Here is a 24,826-nt window from a genome sequence, read left to right on the forward strand (position 1 = left end):
CTTAAAGGAATCTTCTTTTTCCCACATTACAGCCTCACACATTGCCTTCCTCGCTTTTAAAAGGCCATGCCTGGCTGAAGGGCAAGCAGGTCAAGACACTTTATCCCTATGCAAGATTTAGCTACTTCAGAACTTCTTTCACTCTAAAAATACTTATGTTGTTCTAAGTTTATTAATATAACCACATCCAGTCTAACACTCTGATGCAAGTTTATTGAAGTATCAAAGGTTATGTGGGTAGGTGAGGCATTAATTGAGAGCATATACAGATAATCATGGGCTTAATGAATTACTATGCCTCAGCTGATGCACGCTAAACTACATACATATGCTGTATGAGAGTTTCATTTCAAATAGAAAGGGGAAAGCAACTTTGTGGTACAACAGGTCAAGTGACAGGTAGTAAATTATTAAACTATAGTAGTTGGATTGTTTGCAACATATCCCAAGTCAAATATCAGGCTCCAGTGTCAGGAAGGGGAAAGAGGTTTTGATTGGGGCGCTCTCAAATTTTTTACGAGGAAACCAAACCACCAAGCACATCTTGTTTATACCTAAAGAATTTGACAGGAAGCATGTCTGCCTTAACGACTGAGCTCTTCACAGGAAGGTAGAAAAAGTTTTGCAACTGTATTCTTTCACATCTACCAAAAGCAAAGCCATACTGACCTGGTATTTATGAAATACCTAATAAAAACTACACAAACCTTACTGCAGCATAGACTTCCAGGCCTGTTTTTATTGAAGAGGCAAAGCCAAGCATGCAAAATCCTCTTCTACCCTTTGAAGGTTACCTTTACAAGAAAAGCCTGGTTTGGCGTTTGACTTAGTTTTCAACAGCTTGTCTCAAAAGATGCAAACGCTCAAAAGGTGATAATAGTGACAGTAAACAGCACAGGAACACTTGGCCCAAAGCACTGCATTGCAATCCTGCAGTTGGGAAAAGCATCTTACCCATTTTTCATCACCCACCCACCAAAAAAACAACAACAACAACTTGAGGCCAAACCTGTGATGAAAGGTTCGCAGAATTCATTTTTAAGCTGAGATTCTCCCAAAATCATGATGCCAATGTTATGGTGCAACCTTTTTAATCAATTGCCAAAACCAGCCTCTTTCTGTCACCCTGCTACAGGCTGACAGCTTGTCCCTTAACAAGTCTACAGCTATGAGCATAGTCTGTATGCTTCTACAAAACGGCCAATATGCGTACTGAGTCTGAAATCTAATTTCCTGCTGATACATTCCCCCCCTCCCAGCTTTAGTAAAATGTAAGATACTAAAGCCCCCTTTAGGGCTTTAGTAAAATATAAGAACAGGAAACAGAGCCTAGGAGGTAGTACCTCTTTTACTCTCGATCAGCTTGCTTACTCCACCAATATTAACTATTTAGTCATTGGAAGGGTCTTTAATAGGTATTTGGAAGTCTGAAATAGAGATGAGCCTTTCACTCACCTGTGTGATCCCCTTTAAAAAAAAATCACTCGGCAATACAGAGCACTTCATACTAGTAGAATTCTTTGTGCTGCTCTCACAGATCTGGCTGCATGTAGCATCTGAAGATTACTTTGCAATAAAATGTACTTGAATTCTCAGAGTAAGTAATTCTGGGAAAGCCTGCATTTAAAAAATGGCCTTGAAGACTGGGATATGGCAGAAGAACTCAAACTTGCCATCACTAATGATCAGTTTCTCCAAGGTAAAGGTCGTACAGGGATTGATTGGCTAACTTTCTTTTAAAAAGATTTGTCTCCAAAACTCAGGTGAAAAGTCTAATCTAGAACTTACTATTTACGAGAGTTTATAAGTTAATAAAAAGACCATTTTATTTCACTTTGTTTAAAATGCAACGTTAGACATTTCTTATTGTAATTATGTACCAAGTATGCATCTCTCCTATTTTCTCCTGCACATACTCTTAACAGCATCTCTCTTAAGAGCCCAGTCTCTTCCCTTTAGCTGCCATTCATGAGTCCTTATGCCCATATCTAAGTCCCACTCTCCTGAAGCCCAAAGGAAGGAGAGAAATCTTGGTGTGCATAATGCAGGCCCTGGTCAGCCATTAAGCCAAAATTAGTATTTTCCCAATCCAAATTCTGTGCGTTGTACACCCTGGGAGAGAGAAGGATCTAAATCCTATTGATTCACCACATTGTTTCTGGACTTACAATGTCAACCAGCTACTGATGAGAAACTGAGCTTTTGCATGCTGAATTGGCAAGCTGGCCCCCTGGCACACTGGTGTGCACTCCCAGGGAAACTGACGGATGACCACGGTAAGTTTGGGGCATGGTATTACCCACAGAGGCTGGTGATATTTTTAGGGTATGATATGGGAAAGGGGCTTTTATTTTGCTAAACAGAGAGTCTGTGTCTAGACTGGAATTTTTCTAATCTTCAAGTTTGTCCCTCTCTCAAGGACAATGATACAATTACATAGCTGTGCCTGCTGATATACTTCCCTCCCAATGCTACCTTTTGGGTAGATAAACTTGGGAAAGGAGTGCTGCTGAAGGGAGTAATTTACACTCTTCCGGCTTGTCTCACTGAAAAGTAAAATATCAGAGCTGAGCACAGCTGTTTGGGCTAGCTGTAGTGGCGTGAGAACTCGCAGTCATGCATGCTGTATGCAAACAATGAAACAAATCACACCGCTACTTAGAGAGATGAGAAGGCAACTGGCAACCTTTGCCTTGGAATTTGCATTCCGTTAAAGCTTCACCAGCCTGCTTCTAGGCAGCCGGGTCTAGCAATGGTCGTCAGGCAGAACCACTGGAGTGACGGTTTTTCTTCTCCTTAGAGCCTGATGTTCAGCCTCATCTGTGGCTGTGGGTAAACCCCAGCCCGGTGTGCCCTGTCACAGGAAGCGCTGGCATGGACTTACCCGGATCCGACAGTCCAGTAGCCTTGGTCACCGCTGCCACAGAGACTTCTCCAAACACATCCAGGGACTATTCTAATGCAGGCCGTACTGAGGAGGATGTGCTGACATCTTTCAGCAAGGCTTAAAAGGTACGTGAGGGAACTGCTTAGGAAGTCCTAACTGTCATACGTGCTTAGCAATCCTGCAGGAAAACTGAGCTGGTTCAGCAGTTCTATAAGCAGCTGCCTCCTGCTACAGCACGGGTCAGTCGACGCACAGAATCTGTTTGATGAACAGGATGAGAGCACAAAGCGCAGGAATAGAGGCTGAAGTTTTCTTCATCGGTAGAACAAGGGCAGCATAGCTATTAGCTCAGTGAGGTTCTCAGCCCTAGCAGGAGAGGTTATTTTTTCCATCATCCACTCATGACTAGGCCTCTTGGCTGAGACCAGGAGGAACAAATTAATTCAGGAAAGCACTGCACCTCCACTAGCAACAGGGCTGAGATCTGTCCAGCTTCCTATACATGGTCTGCCACATCCAACTTCCCCCAAAACAAAACAGGTTCTCTCTATTCCTCATTCCACCAAGGGCTAATATACCCATATCCTTTTTTGCTCTTCCTCTCCCCAGCTTACAGAGAATGAAGGTGACTCATGTGCAGACATCCCGTTTCCTCAGAAGATGCTGGAAACTCCCAAACTGAAGGCGATGCCATTGCCTCACAAGTCAGAAATCCACAGATCTCAGAGCATGAAGCTCAAGCACACCAGGCAGATAAGCACCAAAATTGAGGGAGGCTGGCCCCGTCCCCCCCTTAATTACTCCATTCTAATCACCCTAGCCCTATGCAACAGCACAAATGGCAGCCTGACTGTACAACAGATCTACCAGTTCACACGGTATCCACTGTTCTCCTACCTCCTAGTGTAGGATGGAGTCTTTGACGTTTTTCTGAAGAGCAAGGATACAGCATTCAGGACTTGTTCAATTCTCAGCTCTGCCTTTGGCTCAAGATGCTGCTGAGCAAACTGCTTCCCCTCTATTCTTACTAGGGAACATGGGTAGATTGCAAAAACACAAACTTGGAAGTCTTGAGACCCAGCAGCGAGACCTGCTTGGTTGCAGATCCTTAAAGAAAAAATGTCTTTTGTCTTGCAGTCCTTAGAGACAAAATGAAGTGCTCATCCACTCCAGCCATCCACACAGGTCAGGGAGGAACCTCTCCTCCTCCCTGCACTCAGATACGATGTATTCTCTAAATTATTGCATTTTATTCACGGCGCTTCAGCTCAGTGCAAATCTCTTCTCTCTGCAGGCAGCACTTTCCATTTTTTCAAACAGCCCCAGCGGGCTGGAAAAACACTATCCGACACAACCTGTGCTTCAGCAGCAGCTTTGAGAAAACAACTTGTTTTGTGTGCAGAAACGGAAACCACAAGTCACAGCTGTGGAAACTAACTCCAAAAGGGCACCAAAAGTTTCACGAGCCTCTTGTGCCCAAAGAGGCTCTCGACTTGGTGAGGATACGGAGAGGGCCAAGCTGAACACTTGATAAAGAGGACCCTACCCAGAACAGAGGTCTTATCTGCTTTTACCTATACTTAAGCAAAGGGATACCTGAGTTGCTACTTAAGCAAAGGGATACCTGAGTTGCTATGACCCTCCCATCCCCACAAGCAACAGAGGGGCTTCTGCTTGCTTTCTCTTTAGAGAAGTCCCTTCCCTGCTTCACAGGCAAAGCAACAAGAGGGTACCGTACTATGTTCAGGCATAATTCTATTCTTTCCACATCTGGAGAGAAACCTTTCAGTGTACCTCAAGGAAAAACTTACTGGCTCCTCCTCACAACTGAGTTGCTACTGCAGAATATTGCTGGATGCTTCTCCCAAGCTGGGGAACAAGCTCAAGCACAAGGCACTCAGATAGGGTTGCCTATGACCACAGCAGGCATCCAAGCCAGTATGCAGCCACTACACCACTCAACACCAGGCTTATGAGATTATACTAGATAATTAGATAACCCCACAAGTAGGTTAAGTCACCAGACCACCAAAAAAGCATTCTTAAATGAACCTAACATAGCTAGAGAAGCCAGGCTAAATTAAAACAGAGTCCTAATCTTAGCATCGTTTTGCTTAGCAATACAACACCTGTCAAATTAATATGGATTAAGACTGACTGAGGCTCTAGTATCAGTGCCTGAGTGCTCATTATGGTCCAAATAACTATCGCAAATTCCTCTCTGTATCTTTTGCAGAACTTATTAAATCTCTGTTTGGTCCGTGACTCCTTGTGGCTCCCTGCTTCTGGAACATGTGCTAGCACATGTTTTCAAACCAAGCTTATTTGCTCAGGTGCTGCTGCAGATAGTTTCCAAACAAAGAACATGCCGTAGAAGAGCAGCGAGCATCACGATACAAGGACTCAAATTTAGAAGTGGGGAGGAGAAAAAAGACCATCTCCTTCCCTTCAGTAAAGCACTTTTTTGCTCCCAGTTCATCAGTAGTTGGACACATCTCAGGCTGCAGAAGCATTTTGACATGTGGCACCTTCAACACCTTTAAAACTTAGTCCACCAGGCAAGCCATTGCCTCTTGTCATTTTCTTGCAGTGCAGAGGGCTAAACTGCAGGGGAAGGGTGATCTGAGACAAAGGGTCTCAGTCTACAGGTCAGAAGCTGAACAGAGAAAACATCAGCTGGCTGAGTGAGAAGAGCCAATACCATACAGACATTATTATAAGCTGTTGCACTTCCCTGAGGAACTGTAAAAGCATCAGACAAGGTTCCACAAAACTGCTGGACAGCCTGCTTTGCAAGGTGCTTGGAATGTTTGCAACACTCATTTAGCAGAAATCAATGAGCACTGCAGAGCACTAGGACAGCTATCCTGGAGAGGCAAGGACATGACATTAAAAAAAAAAAAATAGAGCTTGCTGTTGTGTTGTTGACTTACTTGTCTCTCCAGCAAGAGGTACAAAAATCAAGTCCCTAGGCCAGAAGTCAGGCAGGTAGCACATTTGTAGCATTCAAGAAGAGCTGATTTTTTGTATCTTCTTCATAGTTTCTGCAACAATTGTTTGAGTTGCAGCATGCAGTTATCCACAGAGTGCCTCAAAAGCTACTGCCTCTCCCCAGCTGCACAGCAGGAGCCAGGGCACCCTGTTGGCAGGGGACAAACAGCACATAGTCGTGGTGCAAGTTGTGAAGTTCACTGAGCTGTATTCTACACCTGAGGTATGCCGGGAGGACACTAGGCGACAGCCCACCTGAGCCTGCCCAACAAAGCAGGCTGGGTACACCTGGAGCTCGACGCATTTCACCTGCACATCCCCAGGAGCGTAAAGAACAGACGTGTTACTCGACCCCTAGCCTCAAGTCTGAACGCACGCGCTAAGACAACAGCTTCCCGACCAGCAGAAGGCACAAAAACGGTCGCGAAGGCAGGGCCTGCGTAGCTGGGCCCAGATTTCACCCGTCCGGCTCGGGGAGTCGGAGGGCAGCGGCTCAGTCCCCACGCACCGCCCGCGCGTTCCGCCTGAGCGGGGTGTGCCGGCAGAGCGGTCCTCGCAGGCCTGGCTGCGCGAGGCGGCAGCACCGAGCTGCTTTCCTTAACCCGGGGCTGCGGCCCTGCTACGGCCCCCCCCCTCCTCCCAGCCCCGGCCTGGAGGCGGGGCGGGGGGGGGGGCGCCTCGGGGCCTCCCGGCCGGCCCCGCCCCGGCCCCCGCCCGCCGCCGGCGCCTGCGCGGCCATGGCGGTGCACTACTGCGCGCTGTGCCGCCGCACCTCCTTCGCCGGCCGCCGCCACCTGTACGGCGCCGCGCACCGGCGGCGGCTGCGGGAGGCGCTGGGCCGGCTGCAGGAGGAGGTGGGCGCGGGGCCGGGCGCGGGGCCGGGCGCGGGGCCGGCGCAGCCCCCCCACGGCGCTCCTGTCCCGCAGGTGGCGGCGGCCCGGGAGGCGCTGGGCGGCGCGGCCGTGCGGCGGTACGAGCCGGCGGAGCACGAGCGGCGCGTCTGGTGCCTGTGCTGCGGCCGCGCCGTGCGGCGGGACTGGCGGCGCGGGGGGGTGGCGCTGCCGCAGGCCGGGCTCCTGCACCACCTGGCCGGGTAAGCGCGGGCCGGGCCGGGCCGGGCCGGGGGCGGGGGGGACGCCGAGGGCGGCGGAGCGCCGAGGGCGGCCCCGCTGACGGCGGCCCCGCAGCCCCGAGCACCGCCGGGAGACGGCGCGGTTCTGGCGGGAGAACCGCGCGGAGGCGGCGCTGCGGGAGCGGTTCCTGGTGTCGCCGGAGGACTACGGGCGCTTCGCGGCGGAGCTGGCGCAGGCCCTGGGCGCCTACGAGGAGGAGGAGGAGGAGCGCATCCGCCAGGTGGGGGCGGGCGGCGCGGCCCCCCCGGCCCCCCGCAGTCCCCGTCCCCCCCCCGCCGCCGCCTCTCACCGCCGCTCCGCTCTCCCCGCAGATGGCGGCCCGCATCCGGGAGGCGGAGCGCAGGCAGCGGGAGACCGTGCAGGCCGCCCTCGAGGTTGGTGCCGCGGCCGGCAGCTGAGCCGTATCCAGCCCTGGTTGCGCCTGCTGGCCCGGGCCGTGCGAGCGCTGGCAGGCGGCGCCCGGCCCCGGGGGTGCTGGGGACGGGACCGGGGGGCTGGGGAGCGCCGGGGGCACGCTTCTGCTCAATACCAGAAATATTGTTCCTTTTTCCTGAATCAAACTCAGCCTCACACAGAGCCAGAACTTTGTGCGGGACCTTCTGTCTGCAGCTCCACCGCAGCACCCACAAGGTAAGGATGCGACGTTGCTGCCAGCCTCCTGTCTGGCTGCTGCTCCGCACACCGCTCAACATCCGGGGCAACGCAACAGCAGCAGTGCTTCGTGCCTGCTTCTGCTGTTGGCTGGAGCTGGGACTACCCTCACTCACCTGTATCTTTCATCCAGATTAACGTTTTTTTAAATCTAAACTATAGCAAGCAACATATGCACAGAAAGAGTATTCTCTCATCCACAAAGAGGTATGTAAGCAGTAATAGCCACAAAAAGCAAGCACAGTAACTTTTAAATGCCTAACGTTATCATACACCAAGAACGCTTCTTTTTCTTCTTATCGGAAGGCTTCCCAAACACAAATACAGTGCTATTTCTGGCTCACCTCTCTTTGTGGCTCCTGTGTTTCAGGGATTCCTCTCATAATGCCGAGCAGCCTGGCCCAAGCAGCATGCAGACAGGACCCGATTTAAATTGGATGGAATCAGGCCAGGCTTTGACCTTCATTGGCCACCAGGTGGGGGCAGTTATCACCTGACTTTGGTAACAAGCGTGATTTAAATAGCTGCAAGTTTCATTAGCATGTGTTACAAAGCAAAACAAGGGGTTGCAGTTGCCCCAGTGAATCTCTGTTGCTGAAAAAGGCAGCTTTGCAGTCAGGCACGCAACTAGCTTAGAGTTTTAGTCAGCTAGCATTAACTTCAGTTTAAGAAAACATTCTTTAAAATACACTGTAAAAAAGCAAACACTCCTTTAAAGACAATGGAGAAGAGTCTCCCTCTTTCTGCATCAGGACTTAGTACTGGAAGGGAAATTCTCAGGCATTTCTTGTATACTGGAATGCACACGATGTACAATCTTTGTTCAGAGATAATCTTAAAAGCATTAGTTTCTAATTAGTGTTTCCTGTTTCTCATAACAGGAAACAGAAGGGAAAGGAAATGTTCACACAGGTAAGTTGCCTGCTACTTGACTCATTTACTTACTGTGGTACTTAAAAGTCTTGAGTTACAAGTGTAACAGGGAAAACTTAAAGCAATTTTGGAACAGTTACAATATGACCAACAGGTGCTCACTCTCTTGCTAAAGTACTGACATTCTAAAATAGAAGAAAACACTTGAGTACTATGAAAACTCTATTGGCACTGCAAAGCCTGTGCACTACTGCTGGGCAGACTGTGTGGTTTTAGGTGTGATCTGTCATGGCCTTAACCAAGGCAGGCCAGCTTCTTTTTCTTAAAAAATGGAAGAGAAAGACAAGCTGCAGGTACAGGGGGAGAGGCGATATTCTTCCCGACCTCAAGCTAGGCACTTAAGATATCTTCAGTGGTTCAATACATTTTCCCTATGACTTCTAGGTGCAAAACCTCCCTGGCTGACAAAGGAAGACGAAGGGGATGGAAGTGAACAACAAATTGGACCTTCATATGAAGAATTTCTAAGGCAAAGTGAGCAGCTTGTATACGTTTCAGTTAACTTCAAATTAATTCCAGTGCTGCACTAAAGAACCAAAAGGATTTTTAAAAACTAACTGAATAAATTCTTTTAGAGGATAAGCAGAAATTGAAAAAGCTCCCAGCAGACCGCGTTGGTGCCAATTTTGACCATACCTCTCAGACAGGCGACAGCTGGCTTCCTTCCTTTGGACGGGTTTGGAATCACGGCAGGAGGTGGCAGTCCAGGTAAGTTTCAGGGTAGCATGGACTGACACTGGACTGGGGGTATGCAGCTTCCTTCTTCAGGCTACTACTAATGGAGCAGGTTTTGTAGTAGCGAGCGTGCAGAGAAAATTTTCCCACGCAAAAGAAAGGAATTGCTTCACACAGTGCTCAATCCAGGCAGAGAAAAATACACTAAGGTCTCTGTCTTGTCAAGCTTGGCTACCTTTTCAGACTTGCGTACCTGTACTTTTACACATACTTGTTGCACTGACACTTTCAATTAAATACACTGGACATCTGCGCCGACTAGCTGAAGAGACTGCTGGGAACCACAGTTCACTGAAATAACTGAAAAGGTTGAGGGAGGTTCTGTTCTAAAATACCATGCGTAACACTGTCTTACTTGTTAGATGAGGGAACTTTCATTATCTCTTTAAAGGCTGTTGCATCCTGACATCTATGCTCTCTTTCAGGCATCAGTTTAGAGCTGAATCAGGGGAAAAGAAGAAGAAAAGGTGATGAGAAGAGGACCACAGAAGAAACCAAGCTCTGACCTTTGTGGAAAAGTAGACGCTAGTTAGCTGTAGCTTTGCCAGCGCCATGTTTGACATACATCTAGATGCCTTCAGTCCCCTGACCACAGAATAACACTACGAGCTGAGCACTGTTGCTGAAAGCTACTTTGCAAGGGGATTCACTCCCCCTGTAAAGGACATACTGTGTATGATTGATTTCTGAAGTCACAGACTACACAAAGACAGCTATGCCATGTCTTCATAATCAGAAAGCTCAGCTTACACAGTGTACACTGCACGTAGCGTGACATCTCTTTATTTCTCAAAAGCTTAGTTTAAATAAAGTTTTTTAAAAAAAGTCCTGTTAGTAGACCAACTGAAATTCATTTGGGACACAGGGCTACTTCTTATACCAACTGCTGTCCTATGCCTGTTGTTTTCATTTAACTTTTTGTGACTTAAACATTTTCTAGCTTTCAGAGAAAGGAAAAATCCAGTTCTGCCTCATGTCAAGGGCAACTGTAATTAGTCCTCAGCAGAAGAAAGGCTGCCTCAAAAACTTTCCCTATGGGTAGTTATTCCTTCTAATTTAAAGAAAATACTTTTACTTTATTTAGGGTTCCTAACCTACACTTCCCCTAGCCTGACTAAGGCTGTTCCCTTGTAGAGAAACACGTGGTCATGGCTTGTTAGAGGGAGTTTAAGTAAATAATTAAAATGCCATACTACCCCCTTTCTTATCTACAGTGCAAGAAATCGTCTTCAATTTTCCTCTCACTAAAACCGTATATTGCTTGCATCACCTACAGCAGCTATTGATGTTAAAAGTTCTTTCCCTTTTCCCACCATAAAAGAATTTTTATGGTAATTTGCAATGCCATATAAATGAAAAAAGCTTGGCAAAACCTGGCTAATACAGGAAGATAACTTGTGACCCATACCAGAATCCAACAGCAAGCACGTGATAGTAATGAAAAATACACATTCTTGAAAAAGAAGCATGAAAAATTATTTCAATAATTTTATTGTGTGCATCTACATATATTGTTGAAGAGGTCACTGGAGAACCTGCAAAGCAAGAAGTCCCAAATCAGACCCCCAGTTCAAAGCAAACCAGCACAAACAACCTGGAAGCTCCGCCTAAACAAGGCGGCTCAGTCACAGCATGCTCTGACAACAAGGGAAGCATGCACCCACCTGCCCTATAGCTCACAAAGACAGGAGAGTGCACACTGCTTTCCCCCCATGGTGGGCAATACGGACATAACAGCAAATTGCTCTTTAATTCTGGAGAACTGCTGTTTCCGGTAACACTACCCTAAAAGTGACTCGGAGTGCAAGCAACATCCTCTGAACATACTGGAGAAATGACCAGTCCCAAACCATGTGGAACTGTGCGTCCCAGCATCCCACCACTGCTGCACATAGCTGTTTGTTAGCTGCTGACACAGTAAAACCCAGCACCTTAACGGAGCCCATGGTCTCACCTTCCTATGCATCCTCCCCCGCAGCAGGCGCATCTCCACCTTTTGTGTTTCTAGTGTAGATCACTTGGGCTCGGTGCTTGGACACCAGTTTGATCAAACCTGTGAAAAAGATGATTGAGTGCACATCTACTAGGGGCTGCTGGGGATCTTGTGCTGCCCTGGGCGATTCTAAAGCAGTGGGCCAAAAGATACGCAATAGGAAATACTACCAGGGTACCCAATACCTCACGTTAAAGGTACTTAAACATGTGATAATAACCCAATAACCACAGGTTCCACTAAAAAAAGAATTTGAGTGTTAACAGCACTTTGTTACTAACACATGTATGCAGGGCTTTCGTTCAAGCCCAGGAGCAGCTGCACTGCAGCCTATCCCTCTGACATTACTTCCTTTGTACAGCCTTATTACTAAACACAGCAGAGTCCACTCCTTAGTTTGGTGCGCCTTTAAAATACAAGCTGAGGCAGTGGCTTTTAAAAACGCATGCCCATTTGCATATTTCATGTGGAGCACAAAATCTTGTAGGTCAGCCCTTGGAAGGAAAAAACCACAACTTCTAATTCAAGCAGCTTGGTGTTTTGTCAGGGTTTTGAGTGAGCTTTTTACCTTTGCTGAGCAGTTCTTGGAGAGCAGCCCTAGCCAAAGAACCTCGAATCTTCAGTCTTTCTGAGACAACTGCTGGTGTGATGAGCTTGTAATTGGGTACTTCTTTACACAGCTTGTCATAGGTGGCCTTGTCAAACAGGACGAGATTGTTCAACTTGTCTCTCACTTTCCCCTTGGACCACTTCTACTTGAAGAGAAAAAAAACCCCAAAGCACTAAGCCATCTTCTGAGCAGTAACAAAAGACTGAGCTTTGGAACGTTTTAAGAAATGCACCCTCAAACGGGTCTGTATCACGCCACGGGCCAGAGGAGCGATGAAACGCACACGTTGCGGAGAACCCCTCCGGGACCTCCCCAGGCCGCAGGTAACGCCCGCTTTCACTCAGGTTTAACACCATCCCCTGCACCTCACCGCCGGCCGGACAGCCAGCCCCCAGGGACCCGGCGGACCCCCCCGGCCGCACGCTGCTCGCAGCGGGGCCGCGCCGCGGGGGGGGGCCTCGAGGAGCCCCGGTACTGCCCCGGTACGGGTCACGGTCACGGCCCCGCCGCCCCCCCGCCGGGCCCCGCAGGCCCCCACCTTCTTCTTGGCCTTGCCACCGGACTTGTTGACCGGGTCCTTGTCCTTCTTGGCGGACTTGCCCGCGTCCTTCTTCTTCTTGTCGTCCTTGGGCGGCTGCGAGAGGAGAGCGGAGGCGGAACGGTGAGCAGCGGGGTCGGGGCACCGCCGCCCGGCGCCCCCCCCCCGCCGGGCCCCCGACCTCCCCCCGCGGCCCCCCGGCCCCCGCCGCGCTCACCATGCTGCGGCTGCGGCTGCTGCTGCTCCCAAGATGGCGGCGGCGAAAGGAAGCGGCGGGCGCGAGGCGGCCGCGAGGCCCCGGCGGGGCGGGCGGGGCGCGGCGGGCGTCACTTCCGCGGGCGGCGCCATGGCGATCTTCAGCGTGTACGTGGTGAACAAGGCGGGCGGCCTCATCTACCAGCTGGACCACTACGTGCCGCGCAGCGACACCGAGAAGACCTTCAGCTTCCCGCTCGACCTCGTCCTGCGCCCGCGCGACGAGCGCGTCGTCGTCGCCTTCGGGCAGCGCGACGGCATCCGCGGTGCGCTGCGGGCGGCGGCCGGGCCGGGCCGGGGGGGGGCCGTGCTTGGCCGGGGGGTGCTGAGCCGGGCCGTGCCGGGCCGAGCCGAGCCGTGCCGGGCCGGTCCCGCTGACGCCGCTCTCCCCGCAGTGGGCCACGCCGTGCTCGCCATCAACGGCGCCGAGGTCAGCGGGCGCTGCACGGCCGACGGCAAGGACGTGCTGGAGTTCCTGAGCAACCCCGCCAACTACCCGGTGTCCATCCGCTTCGGCCGCCACCGCCTCTCCTCCAACGAGAAGCTGATGCTGGCCTCCATGTTCCACTCGTGAGCCGGGGCGGCGCGGCGGGGCCGGGGGGCGCGGTGGGGAGGGCGGCGGTGCTGAGCGCCGTGTCCCCGCAGGCTGTTCGCCATCGGGTCGCAGCTCTCCCCCGAGGTGGGCAGCTCCGGCATCGAGATGCTGGAGACCGACACCTTCAAGCTGCACTGCTTCCAGACGCTGACAGGTACCGGCGCGCCCCTGCTGCTCCGCGGGGCTGCCTCGCGGCCCGACCTCCCTCACGGCGGTCTTTGTGCCTCCAGGGATCAAATTCGTAGTGCTGGCTGACCCCAGGCAAGCTGGGATAGACTCCCTTCTTCGAAAGATCTATGAGATTTACTCCGACTTCGCTCTGAAGAATCCTTTCTACTCCCTGGAGATGCCAATCAGGTAAGGAAGAAGCCCGCTTTTAATAATGCACCCTCAGCCCCTCTTCAAGTTCTACCTGGGCAGTAACAAATGCCGACACGGGCCTTCAGTAACAAAGCAGCACGCTGCAGGTACGTGACACTGATCTGCGCTTTGTCCAGTGCTGTTCTTCTGGAGAAATGGGAGATGCTTTTCCTTGGTATAATCCCTGCAGTCCTAACATAGCCCCAGAACCCGTAGGAGAAGCTTTAACTTTACTTGACAACCAGGCCAAGGATTGACAGCAGTCAGGTTGCTGGCGCTTGACTGACAGAATCTCTCCTTGAAGGATGCCAAGCCAGTGTAGAGATACTGTCTTTCTTAGCTTGTTCTGTAAGTAAAGCCCCCCCCCCTTCTTATTTTTCTGAATATTTCAGATGTGAATTGTTTGATCAGAACTTGAAGCTTGCTTTGGAGGTAGCAGAGAAAGCTGGATCGTTTGGACCTGGATCATAGAAAACATGTTGCTTGTTGCCCAGATTCCTTTCTCTAAAGAGCAGGGCCTTCTTCCCTGGCAAACCTCTCCCAGATCTCCCTCTTCCACAGCAGAGACCACATATCCCCAAACAGGCTTCGTATCTGCCAAGATAATGTTCTGGCCCATTCACAAAATTTACCTTAAACAATTTATTACTACTGTTTACTTTCGGGCCACAGAATCTTCTTCTGTTGCAGCTCCACTACCCTTGAGTAAGAAAGGTATGGTATAGGCTCTGTGGCCCTACTGCAGTCAATTGTTCCCTTTCATTTCATAATTGTATATATGTATTTTTCCTGTATAGCTCTAACTTATGATTTTACTAAGGGTTTCTGTGTAGAAGTAATAAACATTCCTTAGAGAGGTGGATGGCTACTTGTTTTCTGTTAAAGGGTAAATTGGTGCCAGTACCACCTCATGAGGATAACCTGTTTTAGACAGTTCTGCTTTCACCATTCTCCACAAGACAAACAGAGCCCTTATGACACTGCTCCAGTTTTATTTCACAGATAGTAGAAGATCATATATAATTAAGTACAAAATGTAATTTGCTTCCATTATTTTAATTAAGACTGACCATCTACTCTTGCAACCGAGCTGTTCAGCAAAGTACACGTGGTTCTTCAGGAGCTGAACTCCCCTTTTCCAGTACCCCAAATCAATACATCTTCCTGCGGAAAATGCAAGGATATTCAACAAAATCCTGGTTAAAAACTTGAGTCTACTTATTGCCAAAAGTGGTGGGTTGGACAGATCAGTGCTGCCTGCTGTCAGCGATATTCCTGCTCAGGCCTTCTCTCTGAGATAGCTCAAGCCCTTACCCACAGCCATAAGAGATGCAGTTTTTGCCTGAAAACATTCTATGCTACACATCTTCTACTGATAAAATACAAGCCAATACTAGAAATAGTAGCTATCATAAAACCCAGCTGCAGAAGATGTGTGCCAGTGGCAGCTGCTGTTGCAATGCCTGCTGCAGAGTCAGTTTTTCTAGCAGCTTGCAGAGCACACTGCAAATCAGACTTGGCAGCAGCTCCTACTTTGCAAATCATTAACACTGTACACAGAAATCACACTGGGCAGGATCAGTTCAACAGAAGGAGCTTCTCTGAATGCTTTCCCCTGAACTACCAACAATTTCTTGGAAACTTGCCTATTTCTAAGTGCTGAGGAGAATCACATCACAGCACTACATTAGCGTTCCACTTGTCCAGAGCATAACAACACCCTAGCTTATATAAAACAATCCTGGGTAAAGCTGTGAAGCTGTACTGTAATAATTATTCACTGGTCTTGTCATGGTTCCAGGGCAGAGACAGCAGAGAGCTCACACCCAAGTCAACTAAGACAGCCGCATTTACAGCAGCTGCAAAGGATGAATGAATGTAGAAAAGGTGCATGTCAGTGTCCCTGAACAACGAGGCTAAACTAACAGTTAATGGTTAAGACCAACAATAAGAACAAAACTAAATGTGACAGCACCTGAAACCAGCCTGTCATTTTACAGCACTTTCAGTTGAGTAGCTCGGGCCGTGAAACCTGCCTGCTTCACCAATAGTGCTGTAAAAAGGTCATACAGTACCAATCACTGCACATGTGAACTGGCTGAATTATCACATCTCAAGGGATAAAGCAATCAGCAGGAACCTTGTGCCTTCAGGCACATGAAAGCAAATGAGAAGTTGACACATTTTTATGTAGGTTGCAGCAATAGTTAAACTCACTCCTAGGCCAGTTAAATAAAAAACAAATATAATTTGTGTCAGCACAGGAGCATCCTTTTCTCCAAGCAGCTTATCCTCAGTCAGCCTTCCTGGGAATTCGGCCCATTTTGGTGCGGATGTTCCGCAGTAAGAAGAAAGCCACGGTGCTCCCAGTGCAGGTGATTTCAGCCACCCAGAAGGCTGTGGCCCAGCTGTAATGTTTGGCGATGGTACTGAAGGGTAGTCCAGCCAGAAAGCCCCCAACTGTAAGGAAAAGAAACAGAAAACTAGCAACACTCAAGCTTCTCAATTTTATCTGTTGATACTTTTTTTTGATGTTTTAGAAATTCCTCAGGCCTAAAAGTACATGACAAAAACCCATCACATACACCAGGAAACATCTTTGGGACTTCCAACTCCATTATGTCTGTTTGTTAGATGCCTTGCCATGGTCGGTAACTTGGCACCTAAGGTCACACCATGCTTCATCAAGAACATTGGTAGCGCTCATTTTCTGGGGAAAAGGGAAATGTGCATGACTCACCGTTGGCCATGAGAGCCACAATGGCATGAGAGGTGCCACAGAGGTTGGCAGGGGCACTTTCGTTGGCTATCACCCCAAACAGAGCGATCGGCCCGTACGAGGAGAACCCAAACACAGCTCCCAGAGTCAGTATCCACAGCTGTCAAAACAAGCAAGATCAGAAATGGGATCTTTGCATCTTACCACTGTCAGTCAGCAACTACATAGATTCTATGCAGAGTAAAAGGAAGAGGTTTTGAGATTTTCCAGCTGACACCAGTTCCCTGGCCTGCAGACAGAAGAGCTCAAGCCGGTGACAGACCCCATGTACCTACAGCTCAGCTGCATCTCCAGCACGCCAGAGTTAGCCAGTGCGAAATTTCCTCTCCTGCAGTTCAGCCCCTAAGCCGTGTACACGACATGCGCCAGTTTGCAAGAAAGAACCAGAACATAGAAGAAAGATGGGCAACGAGCCTGCGAAATGACAGAGGAGAGCTGTGAATCAGCTCACTTTTAAAAATGAATCAGGAGACACCTGACTAAAAAAAGCCATTCTCATTTTAGATGCAAGCAACTGATCAGAGGATCTTTATTTGTGACAAGCCACTAGTTGGTAACTTCTATGTTACTAAACTAAAACAGCAAACAAAAACAAAAAGCAAAACAGTAACAAAAAAACAAAACAAACAGTTTCAACTTCAGTGTCAGCTTACACTGAAAGATTCTGAGCCAGGTAGTTTTTTAATTACTTGTGAAAGGACAACAAAGGATAAGTAACTCTACCATCTCAAGATTTTAGCATGCTTTATACTTTATGAACAATAAAAGCCATTTCAAGATGCCCAGGAGGGATTAAGTACCATCTTACTTTCCAGATGGGGAACGGAGTTAGGAAAGAACTTGCCAAATTTATGCGGAACAGTACCTGCAGGAGCAGGATCACTCATTCTGAGCATGCTCATAAAATCCCTTAACAGTCCTCAGAGCTTTTTACATAACATTTTTAAATACAGTTTTGAATTTAGACTTTCTACAGTAAATTAGTGCAATCAACTGGTTATAAGAAAGGTATCTTTTACAAGACTTAGAGTAATCTTCTCAATGCCCTGGTTCTAAGGTCTGTAGTACTAACCAACCTTTCAGGACTGGAAAAAGGCATATCAGTGAAAGCAGAAACAGGCAGAGGAAGAAAGAAATGCAAGGCAGAAACCTCATGTTCTTTTAGGCCTGTAAGATCAGCTAGAGGTTGCAAGGCTACAGTCCAGAAGTGATTTTCCTGAGGAAGAAAAGAGTAAAACGCAGAAAATAAATTTCAGTTATTTAGCAATCATTAGGTCAGATGCAAATCACGTCTATACTATAGCCAGTAATGCAGACTACCCAAGCCAAGTTAGGCAGCAGCAGTCCAACACAGACTGTGCTGGCCCGTTTCTCTCTAGTGTAAAGAAAGAAAATGCACATTGACAGTTCTTGGGAAGGGTGAAGAAAACTGTCATGCTTCCTATCATCAAATTCTTTACCATTAAAGGGCTATTCTTAGAATTTACGTGCACTTTCTGCCTCATGAAAACTTTACCACTTACAAATAGTCAGAATGCAAATACATCATTTCTTGGCATTTGATTTTAAAGTTGAAATGCAAATGATACTGTTCTCTGTACAGCTTTTTCATCAAGCTCACTGTTCCTGCAGTTTCCTACACAGACGTGTATCACTCTTCCCTTCCTTATCAAAACTGGTAGCCACACTGCACCCAGAACAACTGTTTGAGTTACAGTGCTTTTTAGAAAGACTGCCAGCTAGTTTTAATGCTGAGAATCAATATGACAGATGCCTCTTCCAAAATGTAAACACACTGATTATTACTAACCAGACTCCTATTTCTAGGCTGGCTTGAGACTCCAGGATGCTGCCACATTTTTCCCTACTGAAGCTTCAAAGCTTCATTTATCAAAAGCTGTAAGCAACGTTAAGTTTGAATTCTTGCTGATCAACTCAGCAAAATCACCCTATGTTTCCCTGCAGAGGCAGTTCTTACAACACAATGTTATAACAGACAAAAATTACCCAAAGTTACTCTCTGCCAAAATTATTTTTTTTAAATCTTTTTACTATTACTAGTTTACACCTCTCAACCATTGTCCTCTACACAAACATTTCCATTTATTTATGATACTATTTTACATGACAGAAGAGGTGTGGAAATCTTATTGAAAATACAGAAGTAAAAGAATTAAAGAGGCTGAAGCAGTGAGGCAAGTGCAGAACTCAAAGTTCGTTTTGATTGAATTTATGCAACTGGTTAGAATTCAAACCAGCAGTCAGATCAAAATCCTGTGAAAAGGGGAGCTTCCCATTCCATGCTGACTACCAATCAGCACCTGGTCAGCCTTTTAAGCCCCCAAAAACTAACCCTGCCATTCTACCACGTTTGTGAGGTTCTCCTCAAACCATGAAGCCGCAGCCCCCTCCCATGTCTGCACCCTGCACACAGCTGCAAGGGTGCTTGGCTGTACCTGCCTGCCGACCCGAGACACAACTGGTGTGCATGGATTACCTTGGGAGAATCGCCTGTGACTGTTACCCGGAAAAGAAACATGGATACACACATCCCTGCCATCATGGAAAGCAGCAGCGTGTGCCGAGGATTCCCATAGTTTGACAGACCAACCTGTAACACAGGAAGAAAAACGGAGAGTCAGAGCCTGGAAGGACTCTTTCCAATTTATATTCAGAATAGCTAATGCCATCCACACAGTCCAGTCAGAAACACAGGTGGCACATCAAAAGCACATCTTTTAGTGAGACTTCTGAGTTTGGTTTAAGAAGAATCTACTGAACTAAAAAGGAAGCTCTTACAGTGATGAATGATACTTCTCTGCTATCAGTTGTGCCCTCTTTCTACCCTGAATTTGACTTCAGATCCCACCACTGGATTTTAATTATTTCTTCCCGACAGAAGACAACTATCAACAACCACATCTGTCTTTCAACATGGAAATTTAGAGTTTACAGGAAAAAAAAAAAAGTAAATAGAACAGATGAAACATCTTAAATCTCCCATCACAGAGGAGTACTGTGATCCCTAATAATATTGGCACACACATTTCCCAAAAACTTTTAGGATATTCAGCAGTTGTTCTAGTGCACATAGCCGAACTGGATACAGGCCTACTTCTCTCAGTTGTGTCCTGCAGTGGCGACACCACTCTTACTGCACCTGCTGAACACCTTGGTTAAGCTGTTGAGGTGGGTTGTGTCCCTCCCAGCCTACCTCTCTGTGAAGGGAAAGACATGGATTAATCAAGAATGGTCTGAGTTTCAAAAGTCCCATGTCAAAGCAGTGTAGTTTAGGCACAAAAGTGCATCCAAAAGAAGAGCTTGGGAAGACAGAAGAAAGAAACATGACACTGAGAATGGATATTTTCTAGCATGAAGTAGCAATTCCCTACTTCCGCGTTTTGGTTATCCTGAATCTCCAAAGCAACATAAATGAGTGCACAAGGGGAACATTCTGCTCCGCTGCTGCTGAAGGTATTAGAGAGGGAAAAAGGTCATCTTTAGGCATTTGCAACAGAAGGCGAACACAAAATTCCGAAGATGCTGAAATTGGCACTATGTTAACTGCCCAGCACATCCGAGGGTCCACATTACTTACTCTTGCTACTGCTCTGTCAGAAAGGTATCCGGCAGCAATGCTTCCCACCAGGCCCCCAATCTCCAAGGCACTCATATAGGAACTACCTAGAACACAGGTGAAGCAAAGAACACTCTGTCAGGTTTGGTCACAACCGCAGAGTTGCTGTGCTTCAGACCATGCTCAACTGCTGTCAGCTCACTGTGAGTTTCAGGCATCTCTGCTGGACAAGATCCTCCAGTTCATCCTTGGGCAGGAATACCAGGCTGCCAGTCCCAGCAGGGCCCTGGCACAAGACAGCACTGAGGCATTCAGCACATGCAGTAACTTTTATCAGCATGTTATTTCAACACCTGTGTGTCCAAGCAGACAGGTAGGAGGTAGGTGAACAAGTCAATTGGAAGTGTACGGGTCCTTTTGCTGTACCCAGTCAAGCTCTTTGCAACACCTTCCAAATTGCAGCCCCATTTAAAATGCAACTTTGCATCTTACCCACAAGCATAGATTGTCCCCTCTCCTGGATCAGGAAAAGCTGTCCCCAGTCAGTACAGCATGTTTTCACTCCAAAAACGACCAGGTAGCCTGTTGAGAGCACCCAAAGGTATGGCGAGAGGAGCAGCTCTGTCAAAGTGCTATTGTCGCTAGAAGAACCTGTAAGGAAGATCAGGAGGAGCCTTACTCTTACCGGAGCACAGCTACTGACCCACACCGACTCAGTGACAGCACAGAAAACTGTGCAAGCAAGATTCATGCATGAGAACATCCTTAAAGGGGAAGATACTCAAAGCAACTGCTAGTGAATGGCTTCACCTTCGCCTTGTCCTGGTTCTGTAGTGATTTCAGAATCTTCTCCGTCGATTTATGCCATATTCATTAAAGATTTCAAAAACAATAATCAAAATGCTACCCCCGGGAATTTTCTGTATTATGATTGCCAGTAAAGACAGGAAGATTGTGAATTTTTAATCAATGATAATTAAAAATATATGTTTTTCCATATTTTTTTGCTAACAATTTTAAGCACAGCATACGAAAGACACTACGTATACCCAAGGAATGACGCCGACTTTTAAGTTGTACCTTGATTTTTGCATCAAGTCTTCCAAAAACACCTACAAAACCACTCTGCCCCAAAGACCACTCTGGGGAAACAATATTGTTTTCTTACAAAAGAGGTGGAGTCTAACAGCACAGACATCACAGGACAGTATGGATGATAGGATGAGTTTCCACTAACCTTTAAAATTCTACAGCAAACCTGTGTTGCAATTTTCCTCTACCTGTTCTGCTTTCAGAGAAGCATCATACTCAGTGGTCTGAACAAACATTTACTAACCAGATGTCCTAGGTTAGGACAGAAAACACTGAGCAGAGTCCACCACAAGCCAGGGGTCAAGAGAACCCATGGAGGGGTGAGGGGAGAACTACTTGTCCTCTGGCAACACAGAAGAAAGGCTTAAGGAGCCCCTGCCTGCTGCTACATTTTTTCCTCTCTGTCCAGTACCCCCCAAGAATATTCAGCCCACAGCAGGTGCTGCACGAGCCCCAGAATATTCAGCCCCAAGAAAACCAGGGTGGTACTCTTAACATGAGGACTTAATACAGGTAGGGAGATGAAACGGCCATTAGCATCTCGGCAACAGGTCTGGCATTGGTAGACCGAAGAACAGAACTAAGTGGTGGTCAGACTCTTCCTCTGCTCTGCTGCACGTCACTTTGACAGTTTCAGAAGCCTAAATACTGGCCCCCAACTACAAACTGTAGTTTGGTGTATGTTTGTGTTTTTTTTTTTCAATATATATATGTATCTTTTTGTGTTTTAGTTACAAATCATGTTATTTTATATATATATATATATAAGAAACTAAAGCAAACATACATTTACATTTTATGTATGATTTCTAACTAAAAACAACAGCTCAGTAGTTACCAGAATAAAGCTGCTGAAAACAATCCCTTATAAATATCCTGCTGAGCAATAATTTCAGGAAGAAAGGTCTGAGAGCTCAATCCACTGAGAATGACATATTTGTACCAGAACACAGACAGAACGTACTGCACCATCTCATATGGCTGCACACTTACAACGAAGTCTAATGCTCACCTTTCTTTCCTTTCTTGGTTCCTTGTTCAATGTTGGGTAGCCCAACATCCGATGGCTCATTTTTAATCAGGACAAGGCAAACAAAAGAGACAACCACGCAGATGAAGCCAGAGAAGGACAAAGTCATGCGCCAATCGTAGTTGAGAGACACAAGAGCAGCAACAATGGGGCCTAAGCCTCCAGCCAAGTTCATGCTTGTAGACAGGATTGCCCACCAAGTCCCAAACTGGGAAGGCTCAAACCACTGTGCAACAACAAAAAAAAATGGTGTAAGGTCTGAGAAAGAATATTATGAATACGATGTTGCACCTGAAAATCTGCAATAAAGGCCCATAACGAGGGTTCTGGGAAACTCCAACACAGATCTACAGTACCAAATAAAGTGAGAGCCAACTCTTCTCTACCTTAGTCGTGCAGAAAACTCCAAATGTTACATGAGTGTCAGTCATAGGAGCTTGACAGGTGTTCGTACCATAAGCCAACTCAGGATTATTTCCACTTCCATGAAACTGAGACATGGGGTGGGAGAGAGTGCACAGTTCTGCATACTCACTTGACAGCAGCAGTGTCCTCCTGGAAATGTCTGCTGGCACAGTACCACAAATAGATAAGCAGAGAGTAGCAGGGTAACTTAAGGACTTGCTGTTGCATTAAGTATTAGGCACGATCAGTTCTTTACTGCGTTGTGCACTCAGAGCCAGAACCATTTGGATGGTTGTTGTCAACAAGAAAACGTCTGAGATCTACATTCACAAACATCTTCACAAAATACTATGTGTGTTTCCATCATTCAAGAACTTCCATTCTGTGTACACAACCATCTCTGATAGTCCTTTTCTTGCCAGCTCCTCTAGCTTGTCGAATTAGACGCCATGCAGAAGGGGAACATGGTTGTTCATCACCTCCTTTCCCACAAGTACATGCATTCCTGGATTTTATATCTTTCTAAAAATCTTGCATTCACATTACCAGATCACAAGGAAATTTCTAAGTAGGATGGAAAGTACACAGATCTTTCCTTTGCATCGCTTTCTCTATTCCCACTAAACCAAGCTGCCTGAGTGCTCCTAGTAGAATTCAGAAGTGTCAAGGTTTGCACACAGAGCTAACTAAACTCCTTCCCCTCCATCATAAAGCAGAAAACAACGTGTTCCGATTAGATTGTCAGAAAGAACAAATGCACGCAGCTTATAGGCTGGACTCATACTGCTTCTTCATATGCTGTTGTTGTTCTACCTGAACAGGCTGCAATTTATAATGCCCAAGTTCACTGAGAGTACAGATACGGTACTGTTTATCGCTCCCTTGCCCCTTGCCCAGCAGAGAACAACAAAGAGATGAGGAGACCTCCATTTTCATGCTTTAAAAACTCAGTCCCAATGAATGACGTTTTCTATAACGGAGAAAGTCTGCTACCAGTGGACACTGGGCATCAAACTTAGTTTGAGCCAAGACACCTACAGGATAGGACTAACAAACTCTCTCATTTTCAATGGGGGGAAAAAAAAAAAAAAAAATCACAGCTAGTGGTTTCGACCTCCTTGGCTTGAAGGAGGCAGGAACGGGTGTGAATTCTTCTGAATTCGGAGCAACTATTCCTGCAACACCTGTAACAGACCTGCTGCTGGGTGAGCTTAAAACAAGAGCTGTGCCGTTTCCGACGTTTTTCGGTAAATACTTACCTTCCGCAGTATCTTCCCACAGGGCGGCCACCCGAGCCCCTGGGCCAGCCCGTTGAGAAACCAGAGCCCGGCAAAGGCCGTCACGGTGGAGCTCCAGGAGAAGACCACGTTGACCAGACCCACCATCAGGAGGCCGGACGAGAAGAGCCACCGCGCGCTCATCTGGTCCGAGAGGACGCCGCTGATGAACTTGCTGATGGCGTAGGCTGCGGACTGGCTGCTGGTGATGAGCCCTGCAGCGAGGCACAGGCCGGGGGCGGGCGGCTCGCCGCGAACCGGGCACGCCGCGGCCCCGCCGCTCCCGGGCCCCGGCCCCGCGCCGCCCCGGGCACTCACCCAGCTCGTCCTTGCCCAGCGGCACCTCGGCCATGACGGCGGGCATGACGAAGGAGAAGGTTTTCCGGTTGAAGTAGTACAGCGTGTACCCCACGAACATCGCCGTGAAGATCGCCGCCCGGTACCGTCCGTACCCGCCGCCCGCCATCCCGCCGCGCTGCCGGGGGGCTGCCGGGCCGGCGCCAGGCGGGCCGGGCCGGGGCGGGGCGCTCGGCAGCCCGGCCCCGCGAGCCCAGCGGCCGGGGCAGCCCGCGGCACCAGCGGCGGCTCCAGCGGCACGCGCCGCGCCGCGCCGCCAGCCCCGGCCCGCCCCCGGCCCGCCCCCGGCCCCCCGCGGCCCCGTTCCCGTTCCGCCCGCCGAGCGCGGACTCCGGCACCGCGCGAAGGTCGCCGCGGCGCAGGCCGCGCCCCGCCGCCCGCCCCCGCCCCGCAGCGCCCCGCAGCCCCGGGCCTGCTCCCAGCTCCCGCAGCGCGGCCGCGGGCCTCGGCCCGAGTCGCGGGGGAGGGCTTGGCCTTAGAGGCGCGTTCCTCGCGTACTGCTGGGGCCGGCGCTCGGTGGCGCTGGGCACCGCAGCAAAGCCTAAAAAGCCGGAGGCCTGTATGTCAGCTGGCAGCTGAGAGCACCTCACGGATGAGGGGGCCGAGCCTGGGGCCAGGCAGTTCCCCG

General features: G+C 48.5%; 6 protein-coding genes across 12 annotated transcripts in view; 3 read left to right on the plus strand and 3 right to left on the minus strand.

Annotated features, from left to right (window-relative positions):
* BCL9L (BCL9 like) overlaps positions 1–3,629 on the minus strand; it is an 87,258-nt gene extending 83,629 nt beyond the window's left edge. The window contains exon 1 of the mRNA XM_013187116.3: positions 2,885–3,629. The gene's annotated coding sequence lies outside the window, so the exon portion shown is untranslated. The remainder of the gene's footprint in view (positions 1–2,884) is intronic.
* Positions 2,806–4,706, plus strand: FOXR1 (forkhead box R1). The gene is made up of 3 exons (XM_066981197.1): positions 2,806–3,012; positions 3,497–3,765; positions 4,182–4,706. The coding sequence occupies exons 2-3, from the start codon at positions 3,548–3,550 to the stop codon at positions 4,408–4,410; spliced, it is 447 nt and encodes a 148-aa protein (XP_066837298.1). The 5' UTR covers positions 2,806–3,012; positions 3,497–3,547; the 3' UTR covers positions 4,411–4,706.
* Positions 4,707–6,578: 1,872 nt separating this feature from the next.
* CENATAC (centrosomal AT-AC splicing factor) lies at positions 6,579–10,209 on the plus strand. 2 transcript variants are annotated; one of them, XM_066981194.1, is made up of 11 exons: positions 6,579–6,732; positions 6,805–6,971; positions 7,066–7,231; positions 7,323–7,385; positions 7,577–7,641; positions 7,825–7,869; positions 8,033–8,138; positions 8,544–8,574; positions 8,980–9,069; positions 9,171–9,303; positions 9,756–10,209. In XM_066981194.1, exons 1-11 carry the CDS (start codon positions 6,616–6,618, stop codon positions 9,799–9,801), a joined length of 1,029 nt encoding a protein of 342 aa, XP_066837295.1. In that variant the 5' UTR covers positions 6,579–6,615; the 3' UTR covers positions 9,802–10,209. The 2 variants fall into 2 exon arrangements, with proteins under 2 accessions (XP_066837295.1, XP_066837296.1); XM_066981195.1 differs by lacking the exon at positions 7,825–7,869.
* Positions 10,210–10,805: 596 nt separating this feature from the next.
* Positions 10,806–12,820, minus strand: RPS25 (ribosomal protein S25). The gene is made up of 5 exons (XM_066981196.1): positions 12,689–12,820; positions 12,472–12,567; positions 11,892–12,075; positions 11,285–11,383; positions 10,806–10,865 (listed from the first exon to the last, which is right to left on the minus strand). Exons 1-4 carry the CDS (start codon positions 12,689–12,691, stop codon positions 11,289–11,291), a joined length of 378 nt encoding a protein of 125 aa, XP_066837297.1. The 5' UTR covers positions 12,692–12,820; the 3' UTR covers positions 10,806–10,865; positions 11,285–11,288.
* TRAPPC4 (trafficking protein particle complex subunit 4) lies at positions 12,787–14,539 on the plus strand. The gene is made up of 5 exons (XM_048063406.2): positions 12,787–12,992; positions 13,122–13,296; positions 13,372–13,475; positions 13,552–13,678; positions 14,074–14,539. The coding sequence occupies exons 1-5, from the start codon at positions 12,818–12,820 to the stop codon at positions 14,150–14,152; spliced, it is 660 nt and encodes a 219-aa protein (XP_047919363.2). The 5' UTR covers positions 12,787–12,817; the 3' UTR covers positions 14,153–14,539.
* Positions 14,540–14,653: 114 nt separating this feature from the next.
* Positions 14,654–24,478, minus strand: SLC37A4 (solute carrier family 37 member 4). 6 transcript variants are annotated; one of them, XM_048063473.2, is made up of 9 exons: positions 24,160–24,472; positions 23,824–24,056; positions 22,142–22,385; positions 20,530–20,688; positions 20,059–20,144; positions 18,958–19,071; positions 17,611–17,676; positions 16,422–16,560; positions 14,654–16,141 (listed from the first exon to the last, which is right to left on the minus strand). In XM_048063473.2, the coding sequence occupies exons 1-9, from the start codon at positions 24,305–24,307 to the stop codon at positions 15,975–15,977; spliced, it is 1,356 nt and encodes a 451-aa protein (XP_047919430.2). In that variant the 5' UTR covers positions 24,308–24,472; the 3' UTR covers positions 14,654–15,974. The 6 variants fall into 6 exon arrangements, 2 of the variants coding, with proteins under 2 accessions (XP_047919430.2, XP_047919432.2); XR_010826173.1 differs by lacking the exon at positions 14,654–16,141 and adding an exon at positions 16,732–16,874 and having other exon boundaries at positions 16,419–16,560; positions 17,537–17,676; positions 24,160–24,478; XR_010826175.1 differs by lacking the exon at positions 14,654–16,141 and adding an exon at positions 16,732–16,874 and having other exon boundaries at positions 16,419–16,560; positions 24,160–24,476.
* Between the last annotated feature and the right edge of the window lie 348 nt (positions 24,479–24,826).

This window comes from Anser cygnoides, chromosome 21 (genome assembly GCF_040182565.1).
Source record: "Anser cygnoides isolate HZ-2024a breed goose chromosome 21, Taihu_goose_T2T_genome, whole genome shotgun sequence".
Classification (NCBI taxonomy): Eukaryota; Metazoa; Chordata; class Aves; order Anseriformes; family Anatidae; genus Anser; species Anser cygnoides.

Bases quoted from the DNA above. Each gene is read 5' to 3' on its own strand.
- CENATAC (XM_066981194.1), top strand. From the start codon at position 6,616: ATGGCGGTGCACTACTGCGCGCTGTGCCGCCGCACCTCCTTCGCCGGC. The intron at 6,733-6,804 runs GTGGGCGCGGGG...CCTGTCCCGCAG, and splicing joins TGGGCCGGCTGCAGGAGGAG to GTGGCGGCGGCCCGGGAGGC. The intron at 9,070-9,170 runs GTGAGCAGCTTG...AAATTCTTTTAG, and splicing joins TGAAGAATTTCTAAGGCAAA to AGGATAAGCAGAAATTGAAA.
- FOXR1 (XM_066981197.1), top strand. From the start codon at position 3,548: ATGCTGGAAACTCCCAAACTGAAGGCGATGCCATTGCCTCACAAGTCA. The intron at 3,766-4,181 runs GTATCCACTGTT...TTCTCTCTGCAG, and splicing joins CAGATCTACCAGTTCACACG to GCAGCACTTTCCATTTTTTC.
- TRAPPC4 (XM_048063406.2), top strand. From the start codon at position 12,818: ATGGCGATCTTCAGCGTGTACGTGGTGAACAAGGCGGGCGGCCTCATC. The intron at 12,993-13,121 runs GTGCGCTGCGGG...CTCTCCCCGCAG, and splicing joins GCAGCGCGACGGCATCCGCG to TGGGCCACGCCGTGCTCGCC. The intron at 13,297-13,371 runs GTGAGCCGGGGC...GTGTCCCCGCAG, and splicing joins CTGGCCTCCATGTTCCACTC to GCTGTTCGCCATCGGGTCGC.
- SLC37A4 (XM_048063473.2), bottom strand. From the start codon at position 24,307: ATGGCGGGCGGCGGGTACGGACGGTACCGGGCGGCGATCTTCACGGCG. The intron at 16,561-17,610 runs GTTTCTGCCTTG...TTGTTTTGACAG, and splicing joins CAGGCCTAAAAGAACATGAG to CTGTGGATACTGACTCTGGG. The intron at 16,142-16,421 runs GTGAGTCATGCA...TTTTCCTTACAG, and splicing joins TGTGGCTCTCATGGCCAACG to TTGGGGGCTTTCTGGCTGGA.
- RPS25 (XM_066981196.1), bottom strand. The intron at 12,076-12,471 runs GTGGGGGCCTGC...CTCTTCAAGTAG, and splicing joins GTGGCAAGGCCAAGAAGAAG to AAGTGGTCCAAGGGGAAAGT. The intron at 11,384-11,891 runs GTAAAAAGCTCA...TCTTTTTCACAG, and splicing joins CCAAGAACTGCTCAGCAAAG to GTTTGATCAAACTGGTGTCC.